This window comes from Phallusia mammillata, chromosome 1, assembly GCF_965637545.1.
Source record: "Phallusia mammillata chromosome 1, kaPhaMamm4.hap1.1, whole genome shotgun sequence".
Lineage (NCBI taxonomy): Eukaryota > Metazoa > Chordata > Ascidiacea > Phlebobranchia > Ascidiidae > Phallusia > Phallusia mammillata.
In genome coordinates this window covers 18,825,940-18,853,868 of record NC_137252.1, presented here as the reverse complement: position 1 = coordinate 18,853,868, position 27,929 = coordinate 18,825,940, and the positions used below count along the sequence as shown (strand labels likewise).

Sequence of the window (27,929 nt, the reverse complement as noted above, 5' to 3'; positions counted from 1 at the left end):
ACGATTCACCGATGTAAAGTTGTATCAGCACCAACAGTGTGCGCAATGCCTGTTCTCTCAATGGTTTACCTGGATGAAACCGATGAGGTAGTAACAGGTGGAATTGGGGTCATTCAACCGTGGAAAATTCGGCTTTCCACCAACCTAAAGTCGTCGCATTCGGACGGTTTGTGGCTGTTAGAATGGTAACTAAAATGCTTTGGACTTGATTTGGTAGCAGTGTTATCACCTGACTGGTAGGCCGCATTTTCGCTTCAGACCACGTAGCTTTCTTTGCAGTCGTCGTTTATATGAAAACAATACTAAGTGGGTTTGAATGTGGTAAAGGGAGTACGGTCAAACCTCATTATAAATGATTTAAACGTAATTAAATCTCATTATAAAGTCGTTGTGCAGTCTGAAACATAGCTGCAAGGAGGTACTCTGCTTAGTTGCACAGAGAGTGCTCGTTTTGGAAAAGAAAAATTATTTAGAAACAGCCGCATCTGGCAGAGTTCGCCGCGGAAGCCTGAAACTTCACGGTGGAATTTCTCAACAGAAAAATCCTGAGGGTTATGGACCAGGAAGACAAATGCTTCAGGTGAAAGAATTTTTTATTCTTTGTAATAGATTTAACCCTTTAACTGCTGAATTCTTTTTGACAAAAATTATGGTTTAGACATGCTCTTGCTCTTTAAGGTTTAATGCAAAATCGATAGAAGATAGGCAACAACTTTCTCTGGGAAAGTTGTTGGGTATAAAATGTTCTACAATTAAAAAAAATTTTTTTTTCAATGACGTCATCACTTACGAAATGACGTCATTTCAATTCTGTCTTTTCATAAAATTGCAGTTTATTTATGTTTTTCGTTACAATTATTAGTTCCAAGTTGTTTTACAAATAATTCCTTAAAAAAATATTGATGTGTGTTTTTTCGATGACGTTATTAATTAGCCCATGACGTCATAATGAACAATTTTAGTTTCTTGTTTTACTGTAGTAAAGGACAAAATTAATGTTTTTGAGGGTATAAAACTTGTTTTTAATAACAATTATTGGCAATCTTTCCAATTTACTGACTTATTCTAATGTTTACCAAATACCTGTACACATAATGCTTTCACAAGTGTTTGTACATGGGATGTTTATTATGTATCATTACACCACAACATGTAAAATTTTGAAACACAGTTCACAGAAGTTAGCAGAAAAACCACAATTCCAATTTCCAAGCATTCCAAAGGAACTTTGCACTGATTCTTCTGTATTTGTTGTCCATTTATGAGGCCAAATCCTCCCATCATTTGACAAATATAAATACAGTTGATGACCAAATACAATCAAAATATAGGTCAGCAACCATAAACTTCCCGAGTCAAAAGGCTTCTACAACAGTTGTTTTCGTGACAAATAACTGCTGTCACCACTAATAGTAGCTAAACTGACTGATACAGCACTATATTCAAGCAAACCAAGGCAAATTTACTGCACCCAACTACCCACTTCCAAGCCCAATTCAGCTGCACACATATCAAATTGTAAACAAAGATCGCCGCAACACGCACGCAAAGCCCTGAAATCAACTCCAAACAGCTTTCTGTGAATCAACCAAGCGTAAAATAACAAAAAACGGCTCAAGAACAAAAATTAGGAAAAAACATGTTTTTTTCCGAATTTTTACTTTCTCCTTAGTGCAATTAATTTTTTTCAAATACTGACATATCATTTTTTTCGAATAAATTGAATCCAATATGCATAAGCTTTCAAACGCACCCCAGTTGGAAAAAATATTCGCACTGATATGATTTTTATCGCTGTTTACAACGAGGCATGTCTCGGGGCGCATTTATGCGCCCCCCGCAGTTAAAGGGTTAAAAAGCAATTTATAAATGTAAAACGGTACTAAATTATGTTTAGGCTCTTCCACCGTTCTCATGTAACATTCACAGCGACGATTGGGTGTTTCATATGCGAGTTTATCGGGACAAAGCATCAATTTCGGGAGGCAAGCAGCGCCTTTTGGTGGCCGTGTGTCATGATGGGATTTTTGCCATTGATTACATGAAACGTTGTCAATTGTGGGGGGTGCGCCTTTATGACCCACAGGTCAAAGTATTGGATGGTTTTGACAAAAGCTTACACAAAACTGATTTGCCAGATGAGGGTGAGACTTTTTAACGTATTTTGCCTTTTCTGTCAATCATGCAGATTTCAATCAACAAAAACTTAAATTACGCCGTAAGTAGGATCAAGATCAACAAAGTCGAATGCTACGGGCAAGACGTATCATGTGCACGGCCACGTGTCCCTGACACGGTGCGATTTCTTTGCGCGTTTCGGATATTTTGTCACCGGGGGAGGAGAAGGTACGATTCGGATCATGCACATGGTGAGAGGCAAAAGATAAATGTTAAAAACGTCAAATGCAGCGTGGCTGTGTTTCTATGTGATAACCATTGATGCCGAAATACATATCTAGAGTTACACCTTTTATTGTACAGATGCTTGGTTCTGTCGTATATTTGTGTAACATGGAAAACATGCAAAGGTATTTCAGTTTACACTGCATGTAACAGGTCAACTTCGGTCTGGTTCATGTGCTTCGGGGTCACTTAAGTTCAATCACAGGACTGCTCGCTCATCCGATTCACCCCATGCTTATTAGCGCCTCTACTGATGGCTCGATACGAGTTTGGTGCTTAGAGACTTTTACGATGACACAACGAATTGACACTGGACAGAAGATTGAAAATTTGTTTCTTGGTTCTGATCCGAGTTTGATTTATTTTCAAAGCAAGCAGCAGGTAATACCGAAAATCGCTTGTTTAGATTTTACCATCTGTACTTTTCTACTATTTATCACTTAGTAAGTTATAAAAATATATGATGATGGTTTTTGGTTTGTTTTTGCCAGCTTACCGATTGAAAAAATGCATCTTTACCATTTTACTAGAACTTTGAATAACGTTTTAATTGATTGTTTAAAATTCATTAAATCGACTTACTAAACACGGAATTGTTTTAACTGAATAAAATGTTTATTATTTTCATGTTTTTAGGTGAGTCTGTATCGTCTGACAAACGTTTACTCTCTCTATTCTGTCCTTCATTCGTCCGCCGTAAAACTGACCAGAATCGAGGGAGTCCCAGAAGCGGGAATTCCCGGGAAAATTCTCGCGTCTTTGGAAGATGGATCAGTTGCCGTCTTATCACCACTTACAGGACTTCTGTTAACCATGATTTATCCAATGACCACCTTTCAGGTAACCAACTTGTTGGCTTGGTTGTTGTAACAGCACAGATAGCTTTGAAAATGCAGAGACAAATAAAAAGCGACTAACTACGCACAATACTATTTTTTCTCAGACATTTACCGACATGACCTTTGACCCATTTTTCAATCTTGCTTACATCAAACTGACCGATGGTCACGTGATGCAGTGTAACTGCTCGACCAATCCCAGCCTTCCTACCCGACGTTACGTTCCAGGGCTTCCATATGATCAAGACGTATTTAGTTTGACGTCAGTGACTTTTAGTTTAGGCCGACGAGATGGCATTACAGCAGTATTTGCGGGTCTGCGGGACGGTCAAATAGCGTTGGTTCACCCGAATAGTCTTCGGTTTACAACTATGCAAGCACATACAGGTTTGACCTAGAATGGTTATTGGTCACCACAAAACATTGGAAGTACACCACACATTATGCAATTTTATAGAAACTAATGATTAAACTGAAAGGCGTTAGGTAACAAAAAACCCCGTTTTTTAGGCGGTGTGCGGTATATTGGACCAATCGACAAAGGTACAGATAGTAGTTTGACTCCAGGTACCGTTACATATTTACATGTTATTTTCAAATATAATCAAAATTCTAGCAGTAAACATCAATGTTTTGTGCAGAGGAGATTGTAGTAAAATGCAAAAAGAATCTAATAAGTGTGGGATCATCAACTATCCGTACCTGGAGAATTGTTGCTGACACAACCCGCTACATTAGAAATCACCAGGAGCCAATTTTATTACGACTGGAACCAGAGTTAAAGATCGCTCTTCCACCTTGCATGGCTGACTCTGCATTTCTCGCGGTCCTTCGTGATAGGTTGTGTGTATGTAACAGCGACAACCGGATTTTTGTGCTCTTACTAAAAAGTACGATTTACAAGAACTCAATCAAGCGCAGAACTGCCTTAACGCAAACCTCGCAAACTGTAAAGGAGCTATCCCGGGTAAGTGTATTTGTACATTCTATATTATTTAGTCTTCAACTTAATTGTGTTAGATGCGATATTGTGCATTCTTTATTTATGAGTCTTCAACCTTGATTATGTTAGATACGATACGGCACTTCAATGTTTGGAAACCGATCGTCAATAACCCCCATTAACGAAGCAGACTCACTGAAAATACATCAACATGACGACGACCATGCGTCATCAGTGACATCAATGGAAAGTTCGACTACTTTGAATTGTTTTGTTAGTGCAAGTGACGATGGATGTGTCAAAATTTGGGATGAAGACAACAGGTAAAAATAATGCTACGCTTTTCTGCTTTAATGTTCTATAATTAAATATTATATGTTTACACTACGCAAATTGTAATAATAAAATATTAAAACAATATTTGCAGACTGATAAGAGAATTGTGCTTTGCTCCTCATTACCCAACAGCGGTTTGTTTTCCGAATGATCGCGATTTACTGGTGGCGCTAAAGGGTCGAGTTTGTTTTGTTGAATTGTCCAAGTTCATGACGCGTCAAATGATAAAGGATCGACGAATATACGACTTAAACTTTTTTGATGATGTCAACGAATGCGCCGTGCCTTATGATGACGACCTCAGGTAGTAAGTTATAAACTTAAAACCTGTTTATTCTTTAAAAATATTTAGTTTTTAACTCTCTTCAACAAACGAACCGCGAGAAATGTGAATTGACAAACATACTTTTATTAAACCAAGGACTACCAGCAACCTATACGACCTTAATGAGGCTCCACTGGAAGCTGTTGAACGAAAACATTCACCTGATTTAAAGCCGAAATCTATTCTTAAACCTAGACATGAGATACCAACTGCGGAAACCGATGCCAAGATTTCGGTAAAGTTTACTTTTTATTTTGAGTCCAAAATGTCAATGAATATTTTTTTTTCATATTGGTGTAATCATATCTGTATAGTTATACCGGAGCCTAATCCAAAAATGTTTACGAAGTCATAAAGCATTTCCATATGATACAGACAGCGCCTGTTGATGGCCACATGATCAAAATACAAGTGACAGAAGCCGAAAGTACGTCATCTACGGACACTGCTAAAATCTGGCAAAAGAAATGGAAGTTGGTTATCAACAAAGTGATCAAACTTAACAGAAAATTGGCAACTAACGTTAAAAATGAAATAATAAGTGAGAAAGAAGTGGAGTCAGGAAAGGTCTCTACAATAGCAAAACATCAATCCACAGAAAAACTAAATACACAAGTTAACAACGATTTTGATGATGAAATAAATGCTGCAAAGAAAGAAAGCAGTCACTATTTGAAGATAGTTGAGTTTGCGGGTATGTTTGATAAAAAAATTGCAAGACGAATTCTCGAAAGTAAATACCCAATTGCTCCGGACGGCTATATCCAAAACTCCGTGATCAGACAAAAGGTTCGTCCTCCAACTCCCAAAATAAAAACCATTGCAGAATGGAAGCTTCATCCTGCGCCTATGGGCGACTTGCCAAGCCATTCCTTGCATGATGGATCATCTATATCATCTCCTTCCGACTCCCGTTGTTATATGGACTACGAGAGCACAGATTCTTTTCGATTTTCCGATTTTAGTAGCCTGACTTCATTTCCGGACTTTTCGGATGATCGCAAGACTTCTTCAAGAATGACGTCTCCGGATGTCCTCAATATGTCATCTCTAGCAAGTCGAACCCAGGAAGACGCCACACGGAAAGTAATATTTTTTCAGGAGGTCCAGGAGCGGGAGGAGTTGCACGACATTGACGAGAAAAAAAGAAACGATTTGCCGTCCATCGCAAAAAAATCAGACAAAAAGCAAGTTCCGGTGCGAGCGTCCAAGTCAGACTTGACGTCATCAGTTTCAAAGGTTCAACGCGAACCTCCAACCAGCGCGGTGCCATCAAAGCGTGAAGATTTAAAAGCGAAGTTGAAAGAGCAGCGACAATCAGCGGTAATTCGTGCATCGGAGAAGGTGGCAGAAATTCCGAAAGTTTTAAAGGTGGTTGTCTGCAGGTTTATGTGTTTTGTGGTTTAAAAACTACAATTTTCTTTTTGCTTATTATCCCACAGATCAATTTTTGCTAGGTTACTTTTACTCCTCTAAAGTAGAACGATGCGTTATAAACATCAACTCAAAACACTTTTTAAAAACACGAATAATAAAGTCCAGCATATTTAGGATATAATCTCAGCTCATTGGTTCCGCAAGAAATTGACAGAGGTGACCCCAGATTCAGTGATGAACGCCCTTTTAGAACAAGGAGATACAAGTAGACTTTTTGCCCACGAAAAGGCAATAGAAAACATGTTAGTTGTCGTGCAAGAATATTCAGTCTCTGCCAGTAAGATTATGCTTTCTGTCGAAATAATATTCGCCTAAATCGACTTTTTAATTGAATCAAATGCTTTTCCTTGCCAGGTGGTGGAGAGCATAATCTCACTCCAAAAACGATGGATAAAGTTCAGGAACACCTTGCTAAGTTTTTAAAACCATCTTATGACGTCACAAATCCACACGCTAATCATCCTAATCGGGTTCAGCTTGCTGACAACGCCTTAGACGCCATTATATCAGGAATCCCTCCAAGTGACTTAATACAGAAAGAACTTTTTCGCCTTTTAGCAGACAATAACGATGGACTTCGAGACAAGGCAAAACTTATCCTGGAGGTAAAATTTGGAATCGATTCTTGGGAGAAGCTTTGCGATGAGTTGAGTGAAATGACCGGGGGTGAAAGCGTGATCCCAGACCCACAGGAAAGAGTCAAAGAAGAAAAGGCCGCCATAGATTCTGTGAAGCAGCGAATTGAAAATGTAAGGGTTAGGTTAAATTAACTATTTAGGCATATCATACCTTTATTGATCCAGCAAAAAACAAAGCTTGTAAATCTCAAAACAGGTGTAACACCAAGTTTTTTTATACGCTGTCTCTCTACAATGTCCCCCAAATAGCATATAGCCACGACTTTGGTTTTCAATAATCCCCAGTAAATACAGAACTTGGTCTGTTTGGATTTAATGTTTGCACTGCGCATCTTTCATCGCAAACTTCAAACAAAATATTGACTTTCCGCCATGGGGAACCCCCTACGGTGACGACTAGGTCAGCTTTTGTGCCAGGCACGATCGTTTCGGGGTTAATGTAGACACGACTTGACAGGTACTATATCAAGTAGTAGACTTGTGGTGCTTTATGACGCAAAAACGTGACGATTGGTTCTATATTGGTTTGAACTTTCAAGGTGCATTTTTTTAGTTGGCTGTGTGCATGTATTAGGTGAGTAGCAAATCTTTAACGGAGCAGTCCATAGTTATGCTTAAATGGTATTAATAGCTAAATATACGCATTAGCAAGCATAAAACGAGGCATACCTTTTCAATTTATGTTTTTATGGTGTGTTCATTATATAAACCCACAGGTAAAAACAGTTACCAGTTAAATAATTGTTGCATCTTTGTCACTAAACAAAGAAAAACTCAATTGATGACCACCTTCCGACAAGGCAAAGTTAATTGTGAAAACAAAGGTTTGTCAACAATGAAAACTCGAAGATATTCACAGGGCGACGTATCCATAGCAGCCGCCCCACGGTTGGCGGAACGCTTCGGCTTCGAAATAATAAAACCTATGTCACCCTCCCAGCAACAAGTAGAACAGTCGTCACGTCGCTCTTCGCTCTCCAGTGTGTTTGGAAAATCTACCACGTCCCTACCGTCGCTAAGAAAATCAGTAACGTCAAAACAAAGCTTTAAAGATCAGAAAATTGATGACAGGTTGGTGAAAATAAATGATATAAATGAATTTAGATATTTGAAAGAACAAGTGAAACAACAAGTAAGCTGAAAATAAATGTTACTGATCTTTAAACGTTAAAGACAAATGTTACTAAATCTTTATTTTTTTATATGTTACTAATCATTTTAGATTATGCTTTCAATTAACAATAAATATCCAACTTCTGGAATTCGATAAAGATTATTGTTTTGGAATAAAAAATACACTTTATGCTACAAAAATGCAGTACCACGTTCAAACAGACGATAAACTGTTTTTACAAACGAAATTTGGGGTAAAAGTGAACCTTTGTCGCCAGAGTTGTGAAGTTCAAGAAACCAGCACCAACGGAAAAACGTCGCATTCGCCGCCGCAGCAAACCAATACTGCAACATCAAATGCCCGAAAACGACGATGGCGTCGTGGAGATTCTTCCGCCACCGAAAATTGATTGGAGAAAAGCGATTCCTACCAAATCTCTCGAGCGACGCCAGATAGCGGGATTAATAAAAATGATGCAGAAACTAAATTTACATTCGTATGCATCTCGCTTCTCTTCAAGGAATCAGACGGGAAGTCGTCGTTTGTCTAGAGCGGGTGGGCTCAAAGTTTAAAAAGTGTGGGAAGATTTTGATAAATAGTTTGCATTACAGTGTGCAAGTATAGAAAAACATATTGGAACCAATATAAGCAGTTAAGTTGTTTTCCAAGGCATAAAATACAAGATTTGTTTACAGAATCTCGACTGCTGCCCCCTATTGCTGCAAAAATTTTTGCACCCACACCATTGGAACGCGAGGAATCACCCGGGCGTGAAACACGTGACTGCTTGCCTTTTCTTCCGTCTGCAGCCCGTTTAAGTCGTGGTAAAAAATCATATTTATTTTTATGTTGTACCTAACTTTAGTTCATGACGGTGTACAGAGCGAAAACCGGTAAAGAGTTTGCTAGCAAGGACGTCACGCGAACAACAGCGACCGTATATGATGAGTCCTGCAACAGAAGTAGTGGCGCCCAAAAGATGTAAGTTATGCAACTGTGGTATGTCATCAAGTAGAATATTAAATATTAAATGACACATCAAGCAAAAACAAGTCCAAGTTTTTGCTTCGTAATATTTTGCTCTTAAGAGGCCATATCAAATACACGACATACGCCTTGTAAATCAATTTAAATGCAATACAACGTGAATGCGTAAAATCATTTGTTTTAAGCAACAAACTCGTTTTATGCACGATTTGTAAAGCATAACACCCTCAAGATGTTTGTATGACGATCTGGAGTTTGCTGTGTTGTTTATTTGCCCATCTGTTAAGATCATTCACTTCTATAGCTTCTCTGCACGTTCAACAAGTTTCAAGTACCACTTGAAAGGTTGTTACTCGCTACTGTTGGAAAGTGGTCGAAAAAATTCTTCTGTTCATTTATGCGGTTTTAAGCTTTTCAGAAGGTAGCACGGTCACGCAGTTTTGAATTGTAAAATGAAAGCCTAAGAATAAATGTGTTTGTGTATAACTCAACATAAATATGGGTGTTTCCAACATAGGAAACAAAAAGCATCCGAAATTCCAAATGCTTTCCACGTTTTAAACTGGTATTTTTTATGAATTATTTTTACAAAATAAAACTTATTTATTAATTTACTTTTAATACTATTATTATGAAAATTGTTTGTTGTTTTTTACAGCAGGTGAACCAAAGCCCAGATTATCACTTCAGCAACCTCAGTCTTATTCAAACTATGTTGGAATGAAGAGTATTTTGTCGAGTGTGTCACGAGATTCAGTACCTACATCAACAAACTTGGTTGAAATGAGTTTATCTGGTTCTTCTGTTAATCTTACTTCGATGCTCAGTGTGGATGCTGAAAAACCATTGAAAGATAAAATCGAACGAAAATCGTCCACTAGGAGTAGAGAGAATTTAATCACGGAAAAACTTGATTATAACAGCTCTGACGACGTATTTAACAGCAGTCAATCACAAACAAGAAATTGCCAAACTAAAGCTCATTCTGACTTAAGAAGTAATCATGATCCAGAAGAAATATTCAAAGAACCCAATCACACCAGCGACAGTAACCTGACGGACAAAAGCCAAATGCATCAGCCGAAGGAAAATTTAACGAGCAAACTCAATGATCCCAGCAGCCAGTCGATGAGTGCCGAATACCCAAGTAGTGACAACATTTCGAACATCAGCTTCAGACAAGCGACCAACAACAACCAATCATCAGCAAGCGATTTCCAAAAGATCCATCTCAGGCAGCGTAGTAGCACCAAACAAGTAAATACCAGCAGTAGCGAATCGCTGATTCTTAAAATTCCGAGTGGTGAATATGTTTCAAACAATGTCAGAAGAAAAACTTCGACCACAAGCAACCAATCACTATCAAGCAATTTTCAATCAAGTGATTATCGCATAAGCAGTCTTAGTTCACTGAATCAACATTCGACGAGGAGTTTGCAGCGCATGTCAGCGTTAAGAGTGCTGCACAAGTTAAATCGTTCATCAACCAGCACTTTAAAAAATTCTGGTAAGTTGCCGATCAAATGCAGTTTTAATTGACAGCATTTATTATTTTCGATTATATTGTTTTACAGATTACTCCGTGTCATTTCAATCACAACAGTCCATTACATCCGATTTTTCAAGCTTTCGTGAAGACTCTATGACGTCACCACGTTATATGACCCTTGACAAAGAAGTACGAATTTCTTCCGAATCTTCTAGACGTCAATCAGACGTGCAAGACTCAGGATTTATTGAAGGAGAACAAGCCCAGGAGAGCAACAGAGACGAGACAATCCACGATCAAGAATATATACCTCAAGAAAAGGTTGTGAAAACTAAAATCGTTTCTGAAAAGAAAATCGTTCATGAGACAAATGATACTGGTGAATGGAGAACTATAATAAGGAAGTTAAAAGAGAAGCGAACACAAGGTGAATAATTTATGTTTATGTAAACATTTTCAGAGCCAAGTTTAAAAATAAATTACCAGAATAAGTTTACTTAAAATTTTATGACTTTACACAGGACAATTAACGGGTTTTCAGGATAATTGACCGGTTTCTAATAGTAAGCTAATATTTAGATGCAGATTTCAGATTTAGGCAACAATTAAACTTCATAGCTATTCAAAATGCGTTTTTCAGACGCAACAAGGGACAATAGTGAAGACAAAAAAGACAAAAATGACAAAGTGGAAGGTCCACAAAACATGCAACGCAAACTTTACTCGGAAAGTATTGTCCATGCAACAAACGGGGAACGAATTGCGTCACACTACACCATTTTGAAAAACAATCGCGCACTCAAAATTCACCCGTCGAGAATTCTCCGTCTGATGCGGAAATTGAAACCTGCTCTCGAACAACAGGTGGCAGGAGAGAGCAGGTACCTTTCTGTGCCCAATGTTATCAATACACGTAGCAAGCAACGTTTTCTGTTTTATAGTTGTGTCATTGACAATAGAAAAATATCAACTAAGTGTTCGAGTAACAGCTAGCAGAAAGTAAAAAATCCTAAACACTTGATTTTGCTACAGATATGGCATAATGTCGTTTCACTGGATGGATGGAGCAGCGCATGTGACAAATAGCTACACGTCATCACCTACGGTTACTCCACGTTTTCAACAAGGCGAAAAATTCTCAATTCATAGCACCTATTCACAAAACAACCTTGCTTCAAAGTCCTCTGAAAGAGACGTTTCTCGCGGCAGACGTTTGTCCACGTTGTTAAACAAAGCTTGTTCCAAAGAAAGAGAAGAGAGGACAACATTTCAAAAACAGCAAAAATTGGATGAGCTAGAGACTAAAATTACAACATTTGACAATGGGAAGACTACCTTGATGCTGAAACTACCATCATGTGAAAAGCTGCGGCGTTCACCAGCAGAAGATGCAGACACAAAACTGGGGGGTGTTATTGCCCCACCAGCAACTCCTGTAGCAAGCTTTTAGGTCACTTGTACAAACGCCAATAGCTGAATAGCTGTAATTAAATTCAACGTTTTTATTTTATACACCAGGAGTCGAGATTACTAATGTATCGTTGAAAACATCGAAAAATGGCGATGCAGTATCATAAACGTCAAATACAAACGAAACCTAGGTGCCCTGGGGTGTAAATGAAATAGGGTCATGTTAATGCATTTAAGCACCATTCTAAAGTACAAGACACTCAAAACCAAGACTTAGATTTGGACAACGGTTTAAAGTTACCGTCGTTACAATTATATTGGCTTTATTAAATTAAACGACTCTACATTGTTAGCACGACCCTGCAAATTTTCACAAATTTGCCGCGCTGTCGGTCGATCACGTGGATCCTGTTCCCAGCAAGGGACCATGACGTCAACGAGCAGTTGTGCACTTAGCAAATCCCTTCCAGATACGTCCGGGCGCTCATCGTTCACTACTTTTTCAATGAGAACATCGTAATCCTTTGCCGAGTACGGCCAAGGCTGCTTGCGACATACCAACATGTAAATTCACATTCCCAATCCAAATATGTCGACACTGTCATGTGGAAAATATGGACCATCATCTGTGAACGTTGAGTATAGCTCCTTATCCGTAAGTTTGTTTCGATGTACCCCATCGTAAAAAGAATGGTATCGGATGGTGTCAGGGCAGGTCTTCCGGGAGTAGCGATAGGGTGGTGACGAAGTTTTTCTGGAGGTGAACACGGAATCCAGAAAAGATTGATTGGGCAACCAACGACAAACTTTCCATTTTTATCATACATTTTGCTACATCCGAAATCAGTAATTTTGCATCTCATGTCACTAGTAAGAAGTATGTTGTCAGGTTTAATGTCATTGTGTATGATACAGTTTCCAGAAGGTAGATTATGGAAATGACGTAGACCCAACGAAATGTCATGACACATACGCTGACGCAAAAAGAAAGTCAAATCAACGTTATGGTTAAGAAGTAAGGTTTGACGATTTCCACCAGGAAGATATTCCATCACCAGATTTAATTGATCATGAATGGTTAAACATCCCAACATATCGACGATTTGTGTATGTTTGCAGGCGGCTTTGTGAACTTTACCTTCATTTTGAAACCTAAATATATGTGTCAATCAGCTTTTACACAAAATTATTTTCCAAGGAATTAATAGTTTTCCTCTGTAACAATTTGAAAACCTAGGCTTACCATTTTTGGTCAAAGCTGCGGTTAGAAGTTTTAAGAGCAACTTCACCGTAACCAGAGATTTTTGACAGTCTGACGTCACCCCACCATCCAGAGTCGATGTGAATAGGAGCCTATACACAATAGTCCACAATGTAATTTAATATTTGTAGAGACATTCCTTCCTTACATATGTTATCGCGATGGTTAGAATGGATACTCAAAAAAGCAAACATCACCCAACACTTTGACTAACAGCATTTTATACCTTTTGGTGCATATAGCAAGATTTACGAAATAGTACTTGAAGCTACTATTTTAGCATCTTCATGTTTATGCGTTTTGCGCTTAAACTCATCTCTTATATATAGCAACTGAACAACAAACACTAAACCAGTGTTTAAACTGAGGTAAAAATGCCTTTACCTTGAAATCATCTTCATTCAAGTTCCTTCTTGACAAAACAGAAAATATGTTTCCGGCCATTGACAGGTGTAAATATATAGCCAAAGTTGGAATAGCCCAGTTTACTGAAGTTGTCACGTGGTATGCTTGTTAAGTCCGATGAGCAATAATTTTTTATCCCACTCTTGTTGTGTCAAACCAACCATGTAAACGATAATGGGACCCAACGCAAAACAAAGTAAGTAGACATATATACTTCAAAACACGTCTTAGTGTATGGGCAAACATCATATATGTGCTAAGCCCCCACCCTTGTGTATGTTTGTGTGTAAATTCAATGCATGGCTCAGACATGATCTAAAAAATCAAGTAGAGCGTCAGTTACTTTAAAGAGTGTGTGATGCAAACTATGATGTTCTCTGTTGGTATATTTTTAACAAACAAAATTGTGCTGGCGCTAACCGATGTCAAAAGCGTTGCATTACTGACGTTACAATAGTGCGTTGTGGATGTGTAGCTGCAATGAGCTACGACGCTACAGACGGCATACGGCTTCTAGCGGTCTGTATTTCACATCGAACAACTGTCCGCATGCGCATCATACACGTAACGAACAAACTTATTTGTGTTCTTATATTTGCCTTCAAGCAAATATCAAGTTGAGAGTTGTTTACCGACAAGTACGCAATTTTGGAGGTTGCTACATTGGCGAAACCGGCGACACCGATAAAATAACTCGGCAGCATAATCATCAAAAGTGTGCCGACTGACTAAATTTCACATATAAAGGAATGTTTGGAGTGACGTACTATATTGTTTGGACAGTCGAAAATGTTGTCATCGTGACGTCAAATTGATGCGACGTGATTTTGTGTGGTATTTCAATAATGCAAGAAATAGAACACTTAACAAATAGTAATGAAGGTTAATTTCAAAGCGTTACTGAAACCGATTAATTTTTAATTTCAGCTCGTTTATGTGTTCGTCTTTATCGACGATTAACAAACATCTAACGAATAAATTTTAAGGTTGCAAAAATAATGTCCTAACGTTGTAATAAATCGCTTTGAGTTTTGAAAGTTCTCGGACTGCCACCTGATTGTCGAAAAATACAATTAAACAAAGCCCAGGACAAAAAAGTATTAAATCAGTTTATTGTATCAAATTCAGATGAATCGCTGTCTATTTTTTAAGTTTTGGTAATTTGCTTCTCTTCTGGCAAATTAGTATTTTTCATTAGCAACACTTTTCGTCTTTTCCTTTTGGCTTGTCCACCAATTTGATCAAACCATTTATTTAGAACATATTCTTTTGCTGGCGGGATGCGGCATTCTTTCTAAAACTAATTCAAATTTACCGATAACTACCAAAACACACCTTCTAAAAGGGACATATAAAATAAAATCCAAGAGGTTTTTGCTTGTTGCTTACAAGCGGCGGGAGCTCACAGCGTCCTAGTGATCAAACGGGCCGAAGTCTTACTCGTTTGCGGAGGGGTTCGGGAAGTGAGATAACTGCGGATTATTGTCATGCCATCTTGGTTTTCGTCAGGAAAGAATTCGAAAGAAATGTTTAAAAAAGGAAAGTCAAAACAGGACCTATTGAAAACAATGTCATAACACTGTATGCTGCACATAATTCGACAAGTGGTCTTATTTAACAAAATTTGGCCAATCGCTGATTTTAAAATTCCGAGTGGTGAATATGTTTCGAACAATGTCTGAAGAAAAACCTCGACCACAAGCAATCAATCACTATCAAGCAATTTTCAATCAAGTGATTATCGCATAAGCAGTCTTAGTTCACTGAATCAACATTCGACGAGGAGTTTGCAGCGCATGTCAGCGTTAAGAGTGCTGCACAAGTTAAATCGTTCATCAACCAGCACTTTGAAAAATTCTGGTAAGTTGCCGATCAAATGCAGTTTTAATTGACAGCATTTATTATTTTCGATTATATTGTTTTACAGATTACTCCGTGTCACTTCAATCACAACAATCCATTACATCCGATTTTTCTAGCTTTCGTGAAGACTCTATGACGTCACCACGTTATATGACCCTTGACAAAGAAGTACGAATTTCTTCCGAATCTTCTAGACGTCAATCAGACGTGCAAGACTCAGGATTTATTGAAGGAGAACAAGCCCCGGAGAGCAACAGAGACGAGACAATCCACGATCAAGAATATATGCCTCAAGAAAAGGTTGTGAAAACTAAAATCGTTTCTGAAAAGCAAATCGCTCATGAGACAAATGATACTGGTGAATGGAGAACTATAATAAGGAAGTTAAGAGAGAAGCGAATAAAAGGTGAATTATTTATTTTTATGTAAACATTTTCAGAGCCAAGTTTAAAAATAAATTACCAGAATAAGTTTACTTAAAATTTTATGACTTTACACAGGACAATTAACGGGTTTTCAGGATAATTGACCGGTTTCTAATAGTAATCTAATATTTAGAAGCAGATTTCAGATTTAGGCAACAATTAAACTTCATTGCTACTCAAAATGCGTTTTTCAGACGCAACAAGGGACAATAGTGAAGACAAAAAAGACAAAAATGACAAAGTGGAAGGTCCACAAAACATGCAACGCAAACTTTACTCGGATAGTATTGTCCATGCAACAAACGGGGAACGAATTGCGTCACACTACACCATTTTGAAAAACAATCGCGCTCTCAAAATTCACCCGTCGAGAATTCTCCGTCTTATGCGGAAATTGAAACCTGCTCTCGAACAACAGGTGGCAGGAGAGAGCAGGTACCTTTCTGTGCCCAATGTTATCAATATACGTAGCAAGCAACGTTTTCTGTTTTATAGTTGTGTCATTGACAAAAGAAAAATATCAACTAAGTGTTCGAGTAACAGCTAGCAGAAAGTAAAAAATCCTAAACACTTGATTTTGCTACAGATACGGCATAATGTCATTTCACTGGATGGATGGAGCAGCTCATGTGACAAATAGCTACACGTCAGGCCTAACTTATCATTTTTGGTCAAAGCTGCGGTTCAAAGTTTTAGGAGCAACTTCACCGTAACCAGAGATTTTTGACAGTCTGACGTCACCCCACCATCCAGAGTCGATGTGAATAGGAGCCTACACACAATAGTCCACAATGTAATTTAATACTTGTAGAGACATTCCTTGCCTTACATATGGTATGGCGATGGTTAGAATGGATACTTGTTACATAGGCCGATATGACAATATAATGACGTCATAACATTTGGGTTAAAATTAAGTCACTTATGTCATTGCAATCAAAATGTTTTAAGCCATAGGATAGGTAAAATGGTCTTACAGCGCTTTTATTTAAACTCTTGTTTTTAAGAGCAAACCGGCATCGATTTGAAATGGAAAATTTTACGTACCGTCCCGGCGTTGGTTCGTGCAACGCTTTAACGCATTGCTGCATAGGTAGACGTTGGCTCGTTGTGTTTCTGCTAACTATTTAAGTTTCTTTAAGTCGCTCGCATCTCCCTTAATTGAGTGAATCGCCATTTCTTTTAGTAATCGCTTTGTCACGATTGCACACGATTTCGCAAGCGTGGTCGACATTTTTTGGGGTCTTGTGAGACCCGTCTGCAGTGTATATAGCGTGTGTCTTTTCTGCCGAAATTCAGTTCTTATTGGTGTCGTGTCTTCTTATGTAACCATCGTATCACGTATAAGATGACCTAAGTTCGAATTAACATATTGTAAATACATCCTATAGCAGGGCTACTCAAATGGCTGACCGCGGTCCACATCCGGACCTTTGAGGCGTTGGATGTGGACCTCGACGGTCTTTTGATTGCGGCCACATACGCTGTAAATTTCTTGATCGTTGATATGTCGGACAGATAACTCGAGTCCGCATAGCGATTCTCGGAGTACTGCGAGGAGCCTAATGTATTTCCAAAATTTTTTTAGGTCAAATTTGGCAACTTTGTGACGACAAAACGGTCCTTTATTACACTACAGTTTGTATGTCGTTTTTGCGCCTTATGCTGCCTGTTACAAATCTAATGTATTGTTTTACGACCATCAGCTAGTAATTAAGTCTCATTTATTTCACACATAAGGATTGCCTATCTTGAAGTAAAGTACAACGCCACTGCATTTTATATGGTTAGAAATATATTTAGCAAAACACTAGTTAAATAATTTAGCATTCGCATTGAGACATAAAATACAGCGATCTACAACGTAAACGCACGCGAAATACACAGTTGGGTGTGTTAGTCTAAACTCTTACACTGTATATATACTGAAGTTTTTAAAAAGACAGAGAAAGACTGCAAAGAAGAAGTGTTACACCCGACTTGGCACCAACATTGCAGGTGTTGAACTTTGCAGTTCTAGCGAAGCATAAAACATTGCGTGCGCACCAGATACGATGGTGCGCCTTGTTGACCGAGGTGGCGCTAAGAATAAAGTTGTCCATTACGAAATCCCATCAATCTGTGCATCAGCTTAGAATTTAATTTGTTTTTAGACTCCATTAAATGATATGATATATATATATATATATATATATATGTATGACAAAATTATATTTCTTCACAGTAATTTTGAAACAAAAACATGGAGGGTGTTGGCGGCCGTTGGTGAAATAAAGATTTGCGATCAGGCCGTCCTATAGCAAAAAGGTTGTGCACACCTGATTTAGGCTAACGGTACTCCAAAAAAAGAAGTGCAGTAAAGCATGAAACATTGCGTGCAACCCAAATACGTGCTTGTCGACCTACTTTGCGCTGAGCATAGTTTTCCATTGCAAAATCGCGTGCCAAAGGACCTACCTGGAAGGTCTATATTTGTCATGTAATAAGATCCAAATACCTCCCTGGAAGGTAAATGCGTTGCAACAACGGAGCAACGGAGCGAAGCAATGGGCTAAATGCTGCTGATTTCTATGCAACAGCAACCTGGGGATTGTTTTGAGCGGTACCACACGCTTCAAAATTACAAACTGTGACTTTTTATGTGCAATATTATCATTTTCGTTTGTTGACTGAACAATAAACTTCATGCTTTTTTAGTGTATGGTTTTTGTTTATTTTAGAATTGATGCAGCAAGCTTAGTTTGGTAAAAATGAGGCTGTTTTGGTTTTGGCATTGGTAACACAGAAAAAGCCATATTTGAAATTTCCATAAAATAATAAATGATTTGAACTTACGATAAAACCTTCAAGACCTTATTTTGTATGCATTTGGGGTTTTTAAAAAAGCGAAAAAAATTGGATCTCTTTGAGACATTTTGGGATTGCTGCAATTGACAAATCGACAATATTTAAAAAAGAGAGAGAAAGACATTTACTCGAAAGCCCGTATTTGGTTTGCACGCAATGTTTTATGCTTCGCTACAACTACAAGTTCAGCACCAATATCGCTGCCAAGTCGGGAAAGGCAGAGACATTTACTCGAAAGAAGAAGTGGCCAGTTACACTCGAATTGGCACCGATATTGGTGTTGGACTTGCAGTTGTAGCGAAGAATAAAACATTGCGTGCACACCAAATACGGGCTTGTCGACCAACGAGGCGCTATGCATAGTTTTCCATTGGGAAATCACGTGTTTGGACGTTGTATATTCCAAAATGCGTCTCAGTGTATGAGCAAACGCCATATGTGCTAAGCCACCCACCCTTGTATGTTTTATGTGGAAATTCAATGCCTGACTCAGACATGATCTGAAAAAAATAAAATAAACAAAAAGACCGAAATGATCTGTCAGTTACTTTAAAGAGTGTGTGATGCAAACTATGATTATCTTAGTAGATATATTTTTAGCAAACAAAATTGTGCTGGCACCAATGGTGTCAAAAGCGCTGACGTTGCATGGTGCGTTGTGGATTTGTAGCTGCAATGAGCTACGACGCTATAGACGGCTTACCACTTCACGCAATCTGTTTTTCACATCGGACAACTTTCCGCATGCGCATCATGCAAGAAACGAACAAAAAGCAAATATCAAGACGTTGACTGTTGTTTACCGACAAAGACGCAATTTTGGAGGTTGCTACATGAGCAAAACCGGCAACACCGATAAAATAACTCGGCAGCATAATCATCGAAGTGTGCCGACTGATTAAATCCTCACATATAAAGAAACGTTTGGAGTGACGTACTATATTGTTTGAACAGTCGAAAATGTTGTCATCGTGATGTCAAATTGATGCATAATTTTGTGTGGTATTTTAATTATGCAAGAACCAGAACACTTAAAAATAGTAAAGAAGGTTAGCTTTAGAGCGTTACTGAAACCGAATAATTTTCTCGTTTATGTGTTCGTCTTTATCGACGATTAACAAACATATAACGATTAAATTTCAAGGTTGCCAAAATAATATCGTAACGTCGTAATAACTCGATTTGAGCTTTGAAAGAAAGCCTAGGACAAAATTAACAATTATTACATAACTACATATTTGTATTACGTAAGTTCGGTTAATGGACTACAGTTTAGTGTATCAGACTCAGAATCGCTGTCTATATTATAAGCTTTGGTAACTTGCTTCTCTACTGAACAATTAGTATTTTTCATCACCAACGCTTTTCGTCTTTTCTACTTGGCCTGTCGACCAATTTGAACAAATTATTTATAACATGTTATTTTGCTGGTGGGATGCGGCATTCTTTATAAAACTAATTCAAGTTTAGCGATAACTACCGAAACACACCTTCTACATGGGGTATATGAAATAACTTCCAAGAGCCGATAAGAACCGCATTTTTTGCTTGTTGTTTACATACGGCAGGAGCGCACTAGTAATCAAACGGGCCACAGTCTTGCTTGTTCGCAGAGGGGTTCGGGAAGTGAGATAACTGCGGATTATTGTCATGTGATCTTGGTTTTCGTCAGCGAAAAATTCGAACAAAATATTTAAAAAAGGAAAGTCGAAACAGGACGTATGCTGTTGGAAATTACAGACGTCATTGTCCGGTGACTCACAAAAAAACTTAATCGCATACAATCCCTACATTTTCACTTTGGGACGTCGTTATTAACATTTTGGTCGCATTGTTTTGAGGAGCGATCAAAAACGAAAAAATATAACTTAATATATGAGCTCCGCTGAAACCAATAATTAAAAAAAAATTAAACACATAAGAAACTATTACATAACTTTTGCCAAATTCAAGAAAGAAAACAGCGATTCATTTCCATTGTATTCATTAAATAGCGAAGTAATTGTTGCCTTTATAATACAATAACACAAGAAAAAAATTACACAAAAATCGTTAAATTGGAAGTCTTGTGATAAACGCACTACATTTTTGTAACATAATGTATGATTCAAAGATAGCCCTTTTTCAAAGTTGCACTGGGGGCGCCATTCTTTGCTACACGTACATTTACTGCTGGCTAACGAACGTACCAAGAAAAAGAAAAAGATCAACACAATCCAGTAATTATAAACACGGAAAACAAACAAAAGAAGACGTTAGTTCTGCTTAATTTGCAAACATATTGTGCTAGCGATTAAACCTGCACCAAAAGCGAGAGCTTTTCCTAATACGTTAGAAAGCTTATCATACATTCCTTTTTTCACCTTTTTGTCAGTTGTGTATATACTGCAAACACTTAACTCTATGCATTACTTAAAGTGTGTTTGTATTTCATCAATACTTTTTCCTTTTGTTTCTGGTAAGTAAACAAGTTGGAAAATGAGGTAGAGAATTGAGCATCCAAGCCAAATCGTCATCGAATATGCTCCCAATGCAACCTGGAAGAATTAAATGTACAATTTCACGACGACGCTGTCCAAATAGTTGTTTGCAGTACAACGCAGTCAAATGCGTTCCACTAACCTGCAAATAGGGGGGAATGAAACCGATAAACCAACTCAGAATCCACATGACAAATGTAGCGAACGCCAAAACTGTGGGGCGAGTTGGTTCAATTGTCAAATCTCCAGCAAGCACAAGTGCGGTTAATTGTGTTCCACCGAAAAACCTTGGGAAGATGGAAAATAATTGCGTGAAGTGGTATGATTCACTTGCAATTTAAAGAGTCAATGTTTAGTTTTGCAATCGATTCTTCACTTGTGTTTGAATCACCCACACAAAATTACAGAAGAGCTCAAATTTGTTTGTAAATACTATTTGCAATTGTATTTTTAGTTGATGGAGAACTTACGCGACCAGGAAAACTGCAACGGATACGATGGCAATGTAGGGCATGACTGTTGGTGCAAGATGAAAGGTCGCCTGGCTAATAGTAAACAGGGCCAGAGAAAATATGATGAAGATTGTTGCACCAATACTGACCCTTGTAGCGCCAAATCGTTTCACGAGTCTGGACTGGAAAATATTGTGTTAAAAAGACATTACATCACTTGATAGCAAGCTTTTGCAACACAAGGTACGTCGATTTACGGAGACAAAATAAGTTTTCTTTTTAATTCTTGTATTAATAAGTCTAAGTCTTACTGGGCAAAAAGATTAAAAAAAAATATGCTTAAATTTTAGTTTTTCTTCAATTTAATAGGTTGTGGTTACAACAAAAATGGAAAGTAAAAGCGAGATCTTAAAACTGCAGCTTTATAGAGGATATAACAAGAAATGTACAACGGGTCAAGTTTTTATTCTCTCCAACACATCGCAAATTAACAGTAAATCTTGTTTCATGTATCGGATCTGATAGCAGTACTTTTTGTCTCAAATTTCAGGTATTGTTTACAAAAACGTTGTGGGTTATTTTTTCACTTTAAAGATACTTACCCCGAAAATTCCTGCAATTACTTCCAAAGCAACAACTCCAATTGTACAAAACGTCACATTTTCTGCACTGATATTTGCCTGAAGAAAAACTTGGTCGGTGTAAATAATAAAGTTGGTGGCACCAGTGAACTGAAGACCAGCGAACACTGCTATTACTGTCAAAGCTTGGTTTCTACACAAAAAAATGTTTTTAATGTGGGATAGGAAGAACAAACGGTTAGACATTTATTTACACTTAGGATTTTGCGATGCTTTCGTCTGATGTTTTAGTTATGCTCTTGCTTATTCAACTGAGTAAGGCAAGTCGCTCAGCATCCTGAACTAAATTTGCTACACACCTGTATTGCTTTGTGGTGAAAAGTTTTCTAGTTCCAACAATTTTGGTGCTTTTGTTCACCTCTGTTTCAATCGCGTACAGCTCCGCTTTACATTCAGCCTTATTTCAAAAAATATCAATTAATGTAGTCGTTGTTTTAAATGTTAGGCGCATATTACAGTAACCAACTCACCGAACTTCCTTGGCGCAGTTTTTGTAATGCCTGCATTGCTTCCTCAGTCTTTGACTTTCTGATTAAGTAAAATGGAGATTCCGGAATCCAATGGCTTGAAATGAGATACATGATGGACGGAATGGACGAAATAGCGTAAAGAACAGGCCAAAGGGCAATATTCCCAAGTACCTGATCATACGGACTTTTATTGAAAATTATCGCAAATGGTTTTAAACATTTAGCCAAGATTAGGGCACCTTGGGATGAGCAAAAAAAACACCCAGAAGACATCCGACTGGCAATGCTATTCCTCCATAACTTTGCCACTCTGCAGCCGTTTTGCGTGAACTCAGTTCAGATGTCATAGTGGGTATAAGTGCTAAAAATGATACAACTTGTTGTACAAGCATTTTTAACAAGCTTCATTCTTCACATAAATTCTTTTTTTTAATACAACAAGCACCTATTATTTACCGTAGTACATTCCTATAGGGAGCCCGATAACAAAGCGACCAATGATCATAGTCTCGTAAGACCACGTCATTCCACCAGCCACTGACAGGACAAGAATTCCCAAAATGTACGTCACGTGACAAACTTGCATCAGACGTTTACCAGACATTAAAGAGAGAAGAATTTTGATACTGGTTCCTCCGACAAGTGCTCCGGCAATAAAGATGGACATTGTTAAAGAAAAGAACACAAGCCAAGTGTCCTCAGGAAGCGATTGACCATGCCGTTCCTACAGGAGATCAACAAACAATCACGATAACAAAATTATATGAGAAATATGTGGTATGGTTGGTTGGGTCACCTTTGTATTTTGCTGTAATTTATAATTATTAAAGTAACTTACATCAAAATATTCTATTGTGTTTGGAAAACTTGTTATAAACACCTGATTGTGCCATTGAACAAGCACCTTTTTTACGTGACCTTTTCATTAGTTTTTCTTTTTGGCAACTTACCGTGTAGGTGGTGTTATACATAAACCGAAGAACTGGGACGATTGGTCCAGTAGCGCAGAAGTGGTATCCAGCGGTGACAAAAGTCATCGGGTTTATAACAAACAACACGAACACTGCCCACCATGAGTTATCCTTTAACGAGTAGTTTAGTAGGCTTACTGACAAGTTTACTAATTGATGTCATTTACAGCAAAATGAAAAAAACTTACAAGTTCTTTAACCATCTTTCTGTAGCACTTCTTTATCATCTACCTGAGAAGAATACACTGTTATTTCTTATACTGTTCAAACGTGCTAATATATATGACTACTATAAAATAGTGTCTCCACTATAATGTTTCAATGTTTGACAGGTACCTAGATAGCTGTAACAGCAAACCACCTTTGACCAATTTTATGTTTGCTCAAAGTGTGTTCGACCTCAAACCTTTTTCGTGGTCATTCAGGAAAAAAAGATGAGATAAGCATTTTCAGTTTGGTTGCCATCAGAGCGTAATCTAAATAATTGTCAGGTGTAAAAAACCTTTACGAAGTTGTGAATTGCTTATAATCCGGTTGGGCAGACATGTTAACGTTCGGGCACATTGATAACTAATGCATTGAGCCGCTATAGGTTTGAAATATAACGAATATAAAAGGTGACGTATATTACAAAAATACCGTCACTTATGTTTGTGGTTACTTCATAAAAAAATGTCCTAATACATGTGACATACCACGAGCGGCGCAAGAACTTTAAAATATGCACTAAAATGCTTGAAGTATATGTTACACAGAAATATATAATAAACATCAGCCTGTTGCTTTTATGAATTTCTTGTTTCTTAAGAATCGAAAGAAAAAGATATGAGAAATTTTTAGTTGTGAAATTAAACCAGTTTCGCATGTGTTTGTGTGTTGTTTAAACGGAATAAGGGTTTGAATATTGCGTTTTCCGCTTCGTGTTGCCAATGGGGACCGGCAACATAACGTGCTTAAACCACAACTACAAAAAACAAGCCGATCCAAGCCTAAAACATGCCAAATCACACAAAAACACCCGTGAAGCAAAGTATACAACACAACAAATATGTGTTGCACCTGACATTTCATAGGTTACCCAACCTTTCGTGATCATCCATAGAGTCAAAATTATAAGCCGGAACCAATGTTTATTGTAATTAAATATAAATAGACAAGTGATTTTAACGGGCACTTGGACTAGTAAGACATGTAAGTTAGTTAAAATACTCATTGCATACACACCTAAACGTACTCAAGTGTGGGCACTCACATTGATTTAAACATTATAAGATCAAAAAATTTAAGGTTGAGAAGTTGCTGCAGATAGAAAACAATTTTAAACATGAAGAGATGCAATCGGATTAGCTATAGAAATATCCACGGTCCATCGTCCTTAAAGGGTGTTAAAACTACTGCGCTTGCTACTCAAAAAGCCGAAGCTGCAGCCTTTGATGCTTTAACAGCTTAAATGGCGAAGCGTCATTAGGTCCTAAGTGATGGACTTGTAAATGAAACTCTGGCCTGATAAACCCGCGAATTGAAGTGCGGAACTAGGGAGCACGTTATTTTGTTGAAACAACGGCTGTCAGGATCAATCGTTTCTAAGTTACACTACCTAAACGACAGTGTTCATTTTTGTATGTACGATAGTCTTGAAATCTCATACTGTCTCATAACAGAAGCAGAATAGAGCGGTGCTTGTCGCACATGATCATAAATCGTTCTGTTTTTTTTTTTTTTGTTTTTTGTTTTTTTGATAAAAAGCCAATGTTGTGTCAGTAGTTCATACTAATTATTCGAGAATCCAAGGCTGGGTAAAGTTACCCAGGTTACTAGATGGTTTAAATTTTAAAAAAATATATGTTACAAGTAGAATTAGCTCATTTAATCAGAATGTAGTTAAAGCCAATTAAAGTAATTAAACACAGAGTTGTAAACGGGCCTGGAATTGGAGCATGAATCCGACCCGAACCCGAAAGTACAAGCCCGAAACCAACGAAAGTTTGATTGACAGGCCTATATATTAAAGCCTCAGGCAAGGCCAACTGGCCAAGACAACAAACACAATAGACATTTGGTCTTGAACAAGGCGTTTTAGGGCTGTTTGACATTAGGTCAGGTCCAGCAACCCGCTACTTACAATATTTGCTTACATAGCCTAACTGACCACACAGCATCAGGTAAAAACTACGACCAAGCTGTACAATATACCGAAATACTAAGACATTTTACAATGGCTATAAAATGTTTTCTGCGTAGTGGTCCCAGTTTCTTGATACCTATTTTTTTACACAAGCAAAACTCTGAGTGTATAGGGGAGATATTGCCTTTAATTCAGTGGTTCTCAACCTTTTTGCCTTTGCGGACCCCTTTTGGTACTGTCAAGCTAATCGCGCCGATAGGCAGTGGAATATAACCACACTGTTCCGCTATGGGGCAGTAAAGATGTATATTTAAAAAACTATTGAATTCTTATGATTGCGGTTGGTTTTAACGTTATTTGTGATTTTAAACCTTCACCTGACCCGAATAGCCTTAACCGCCGGCATTTCTACAAGTCTGCAAAACAAAAGATACAAAAACCAACGGTATTCGAACCCAAAACGTGTGCGTACGAGACATTGTTGCTAACACTAGACTACAGCAGCAGTACGATTGCAGTGATTTGAACAGCACTTATAAACATTTAGTCATACATTGAAGGTACTCAGGAAATTTATGTTTTTTCAATTATTTAAGAATTTACAAGCATTTTCGGCGATAAAAATAGGTTTGGTATCATTTTATCATTACCTAAAACTGACCCGACCAAATATTCAGGATTTAACAAATACCGCCCCCCAGCGGAAACAAGTGGTTATATTCCACTCATTATCAATTCGTCTCGCGGACCCCCTGAAAACGCTTTGCGAAGTTTTTTATTGAAAAACTGGGTAGCCTACTTGCGAAGATTAATACCCTTTAACCCAGGGGGTGGGCACCCTTTGTCACTGTGGGGCCAAATACTATTGGTATGATTGGATCGCAGGCCGCACCTTTATAACACAAGGTGCTTTTACTTTTTAATTTTTTCATGTGGTTTGAAAATATTTGAAAAAAATGAAATATGACCTGTAAAGTTGATAGAAGAACAAATTTAAAAAATGATTTTGTACAGTTGAGTATCTACTATATAGTTTTAAGGACTATGATAAAATGCAACTCAAAATTAGGTTTTGTTTATTGTAAAAGTAAATAAACAAGCCCACCAAACAAACAAATGGCGGTTAACGAAAGAACGCAGTTCATCCATAAAAAAATCTGCCGCAAATTTCTGATACTTTTGATGACTTTTTCTATTTCTTTACTCCTCCGACCAGAATGCGCACCTGTTGTTTAACTTCGGACAATGAAACAAGATTTGTTTTATTGCTTTGAAAAAGCCACTTAACTGGTTTACCATGTTCTTGCGGACGAATTGAATACGTTCCGTATTGATCTTCATAGGTGGACAGTGTGGTACTTGCAGCCTGGTTTAAGGGCATGATCCTCTTAATGTGCTTACGCGCAGCTTAACTTTAAGGTTTGTAGAAACAAAAACAGGAAAAACTGAACATCATGAGCTGCACGTTGTATTGTTTTGTTCTGTTAACCGCGCCGAACAAAACTTCTGGCTAATTCAAACGATCATTTTCAGATTTTAACAGAGAATAAGTCCCACTTAAAAATCGTTTCTTTGGACACAATGTCTTTATATTTGCTATTGTTATATCATAGCCATTGTGTTCACAGTTAAAGTTGCAAAATGGATTTGGGTGTAAGTCAGTGGTTCTTAACCGGGGTTCGATCGAACCCCAGGGGTTCGACAACGCCGAATCAGGGATTCGACGAAGGTCTTTTTAAAGTACAATTCAAATACTCGTTTTTGTCAAACTTTAGGGTCTATAGTCGCTTAAAACGACAATTTGTATTCGCTCAATATCAAAACAGTGGAAAGTTAAACTTAGGCGGGGGTGTTTTAAACTGCTCTAAAAAATTTTTGTGGTACTAAAAAGAGTATTACCAGCCCAATAACCATATGTGTCAGACTTTTTGTACGCCTATTGTGTGCCAACAATGCGAACAAAACAGGTACCACAAGCATCACAGTATAAATTATGACATCGTAAATACTTAAGACTGATCTTCACACTGTGCAGCTCAATCTATGCACCGAGCTAGAAATTATTCTG

At 37.8% G+C, this 27,929-nt stretch overlaps 3 protein-coding genes and 1 long non-coding RNA gene across 4 annotated transcripts; 2 read left to right on the top strand and 2 right to left on the bottom strand.

Annotated features, from left to right (window-relative positions):
• The first annotated feature begins 189 nt into the window (after positions 1 to 189).
• On the top strand, positions 190 to 18,576 carry LOC145225233 (uncharacterized). Its single transcript, XM_080091925.1, has 23 exons — positions 190 to 580; positions 1,898 to 2,144; positions 2,227 to 2,369; positions 2,557 to 2,784; positions 3,040 to 3,243; positions 3,347 to 3,629; positions 3,753 to 3,809; positions 3,884 to 4,209; positions 4,315 to 4,508; positions 4,613 to 4,825; positions 4,943 to 5,081; positions 5,222 to 6,217; positions 6,398 to 6,560; positions 6,638 to 7,032; positions 7,781 to 7,992; positions 8,313 to 8,590; positions 8,731 to 8,859; positions 8,918 to 9,016; positions 9,681 to 10,529; positions 10,597 to 10,938; positions 11,152 to 11,392; positions 11,544 to 13,295; positions 18,100 to 18,576. The coding sequence occupies exons 1-22, from the start codon at positions 572 to 574 to the stop codon at positions 11,959 to 11,961; spliced, it is 6,165 nt and encodes a 2,054-aa protein (XP_079948051.1). The 5' UTR covers positions 190 to 571; the 3' UTR covers positions 11,962 to 13,295; positions 18,100 to 18,576.
• LOC145225268 (uncharacterized) lies at positions 5,077 to 5,654 on the bottom strand. Its single transcript, XR_013859839.1, has 2 exons — positions 5,588 to 5,654; positions 5,077 to 5,301 (listed from the first exon to the last, which is right to left on the bottom strand). It is a non-coding gene; the product is annotated as an uncharacterized LOC145225268 (long non-coding RNA).
• LOC145225244 (uncharacterized) lies at positions 14,897 to 17,781 on the top strand. Its single transcript, XM_080091932.1, has 4 exons — positions 14,897 to 15,447; positions 15,515 to 15,856; positions 16,070 to 16,310; positions 16,462 to 17,781. The coding sequence occupies exons 1-4, from the start codon at positions 15,384 to 15,386 to the stop codon at positions 16,586 to 16,588; spliced, it is 774 nt and encodes a 257-aa protein (XP_079948058.1). The 5' UTR covers positions 14,897 to 15,383; the 3' UTR covers positions 16,589 to 17,781.
• Positions 18,577 to 20,708: 2,132 nt separating the features above from the next.
• LOC145234786 (solute carrier family 2, facilitated glucose transporter member 9-like) lies at positions 20,709 to 23,989 on the bottom strand. Its single transcript, XM_080099525.1, has 10 exons — positions 23,925 to 23,989; positions 23,716 to 23,847; positions 23,222 to 23,489; positions 23,005 to 23,126; positions 22,766 to 22,936; positions 22,595 to 22,692; positions 22,257 to 22,428; positions 21,673 to 21,836; positions 21,345 to 21,489; positions 20,709 to 21,259 (listed from the first exon to the last, which is right to left on the bottom strand). The coding sequence occupies exons 1-10, from the start codon at positions 23,961 to 23,963 to the stop codon at positions 21,131 to 21,133; spliced, it is 1,440 nt and encodes a 479-aa protein (XP_079955651.1). The 5' UTR covers positions 23,964 to 23,989; the 3' UTR covers positions 20,709 to 21,130.
• Positions 23,990 to 27,929: the final 3,940 nt, after the last annotated feature.

Coding starts and splice junctions, on each gene's coding strand:
- LOC145225233 (XM_080091925.1), top strand. Junction 3,810..3,883: donor AGATAGTAGTTTGACTCCAG/GTACCGTTACAT, acceptor TGTTTTGTGCAG/AGGAGATTGTAGTAAAATGC. Junction 4,509..4,612: donor ATTTGGGATGAAGACAACAG/GTAAAAATAATG, acceptor CAATATTTGCAG/ACTGATAAGAGAATTGTGCT.
- LOC145225244 (XM_080091932.1), top strand. CDS start 15,384: ATGTCAGCGTTAAGAGTGCTGCACAAGTTAAATCGTTCATCAACCAGC. Junction 15,448..15,514: donor CAGCACTTTGAAAAATTCTG/GTAAGTTGCCGA, acceptor ATTGTTTTACAG/ATTACTCCGTGTCACTTCAA. Junction 15,857..16,069: donor AAGAGAGAAGCGAATAAAAG/GTGAATTATTTA, acceptor TGCGTTTTTCAG/ACGCAACAAGGGACAATAGT.
- LOC145234786 (XM_080099525.1), bottom strand. CDS start 23,963: ATGATAAAGAAGTGCTACAGAAAGATGGTTAAAGAACTT. Junction 21,837..22,256: donor TAATTGCAGGAATTTTCGGG/GTAAGTATCTTT, acceptor AATATTTTCCAG/TCCAGACTCGTGAAACGATT. Junction 21,490..21,672: donor GTTGCAGTTTTCCTGGTCGC/GTAAGTTCTCCA, acceptor CATCTTCCCAAG/GTTTTTCGGTGGAACACAAT.